Genomic DNA, 2,018 nt, shown 5'->3' on the forward strand with positions numbered 1-2,018 from the left:
ATAGAATAACAAAACTACTAATTTTTTCTTTATATTTGTATTTTATTATCTAATATTTTTTTTTGAAAGGCAAAAAGGAAGGATAAGGAAGAGAGTTTCGACATGATCATCACCTCACCAAGCCAACCAATATGTAAAACAACAGATCCAGCAAGAAGCTAGACACAAGAAATACAAAAATCCACCAAAACAAAACCGAAAGAGCCCCAAACAAAACCGAGGCAAAAACCTAACCCAAACAGACAGAACGACTAAATAGAATAAGGAGAGGAAGACCATCTCAATTAAGATGGAACTTACGATTTTTGTTCCCCATCCAAAGCTTCGATAAATTTTGAACACATGGAATGGATCTTCACCTTTCTTCTTAATTTTATTATCTAATATTAAGTGCATAAATCTTATATACTCTTGTGTCTCTACAAGAATAATAAGATATTTTTAGGGAAAAGAAAAGAAAGAAATTAAATTAAAATTTATTTATTTGATTATCTTTCGGTCATCTCTCTTCTCTATCAAAAACATAAATAAAAAACTTTATTTTATTTCTTTCTTTTATTTTTCTTTTCCTTTCTCATTCTTTTCTCTTCTTCCCAAATTCGACAATATAGTATAAAAGTTTAAAATTGTGTTAAAAACATTAGCATGAGTTGACATGAAAAACCAACCTACTTACATTGATTTACATAGTGTTACATGGAAATCAGAAAAATTAACATTGTGACTCCAAATGATGTCATTAATTATTAATTGATTTTGCATGTTGGAATAATTATTAATTGATTTTGCATGTTGGAATATTCGAAAAAACAGTTTTATATGAATTCAATGTTATTTCTCATGATAAATACAATACATTGAAAAATATCGTATTTAGCAATGACCCCTTTTCACATCACATCCAAGGCCTAGAAAATATCAGGAACGGGCTTATCATTGATCGTCGATTATCTTTAGATAAATCTTGGTCTTTAACTCTTCAAAATCTGCAAATAACAAGGGAAATAGATGTTGCACTTAGCATGAAGTAATTAACGTCGTTAGTTTACTGCGTTATGTATATTTGCGACCGTAGACTGCAAGCTTCTTGGTGCAGATAACCGTGCCCATGGTTCAAAGAGCTCATGGTCGTAAAGGTGAGCTAGAGAACCATATGAATGTATCTAAGTCATGAGTGTAATACAGCTTTTGGGATATCCGATGAGCCTAAAGACTGTTCCTTAATCATCGGATGCGGCGAACTGGACTCCTTAAAACCCAACTAATCACAAACCTTTTCGGAAACCCCACCAGGTATCTGAATTAACCCTTCTCATTTGTCAACGCCTTAACACCCCCTTCATTCCAATGATGACATCTGTACATGCATTATTTAACGTCATAACTCCCTCTTTCGTAACTTGTCTCCCAGCCACTATTTATGTATATATATAATCCTTACATCCATCATCACTCCAGAAAACATATCAGCAACAAAAAGGGAAATTGAAAAGAATTCCTTACTGGACGTGCTGAGAAATTATAGAATTATATCAAGTTACGACAATGCCGGAGATTGAAGGTTCCCCGGGAACCTCCATGCATGGAGTCACCGGTCGGGAACCAGTGCTGGCCTTCTCTGTGGCGTCTCCCATGGTGCCCACTGATACCACCGCCAAATTCGACCTCCCTGTGGACTCTGAACACAAGGCTAAAGTCTTTAAGCTCTTCTCATTTGCAAACCCTCACATGAGAACCTTCCACCTTTCCTGGATCTCTTTCTTTACCACTTTCGTCTCCACCTTTGCCGCAGCTCCGCTGGTTCCTATCATTCGGGACAACCTCAATCTCACAAAAGCCGACATCGGAAACGCTGGGGTTGCCTCCGTTTCCGGTAGTATTTTCTCCAGGCTGGTGATGGGTGCTGTATGTGACTTGTTGGGACCTCGTTACGGCTGTGCTTTCCTTATCATGATGTCGGCACCCACTGTGTTCTGCATGTCATTCGTCGCTGACGCTAGTGGCTACATAGCTGTGCG

At 37.4% G+C, this 2,018-nt stretch overlaps 1 protein-coding gene across 2 annotated transcripts in view; it reads left to right on the plus strand.

Moving 5' to 3' along the window:
- Positions 1-1,545: 1,545 nt before the first annotated feature.
- Positions 1,546-2,018, plus strand: part of LOC112519472 (high affinity nitrate transporter 2.4-like) — an 11,701-nt gene continuing 11,228 nt past the window's right edge. Inside the window, exon 1 of one of the 2 annotated variants that reach the window (XM_025127613.1) lies at positions 1,546-2,007. In XM_025127613.1, the coding sequence (XP_024983381.1) occupies positions 1,546-2,007 (462 nt within the window). The remainder of the gene's footprint in view (positions 2,008-2,018) is intronic. The other variant, XM_025127612.1, reaches the window with a different exon arrangement.

This window comes from Cynara cardunculus (assembly GCF_001531365.2).
Source record: "Cynara cardunculus var. scolymus isolate 2C chromosome LG 10, CcrdV1, whole genome shotgun sequence".
NCBI lineage: Eukaryota > Viridiplantae > Streptophyta > Magnoliopsida > Asterales > Asteraceae > Cynara > Cynara cardunculus.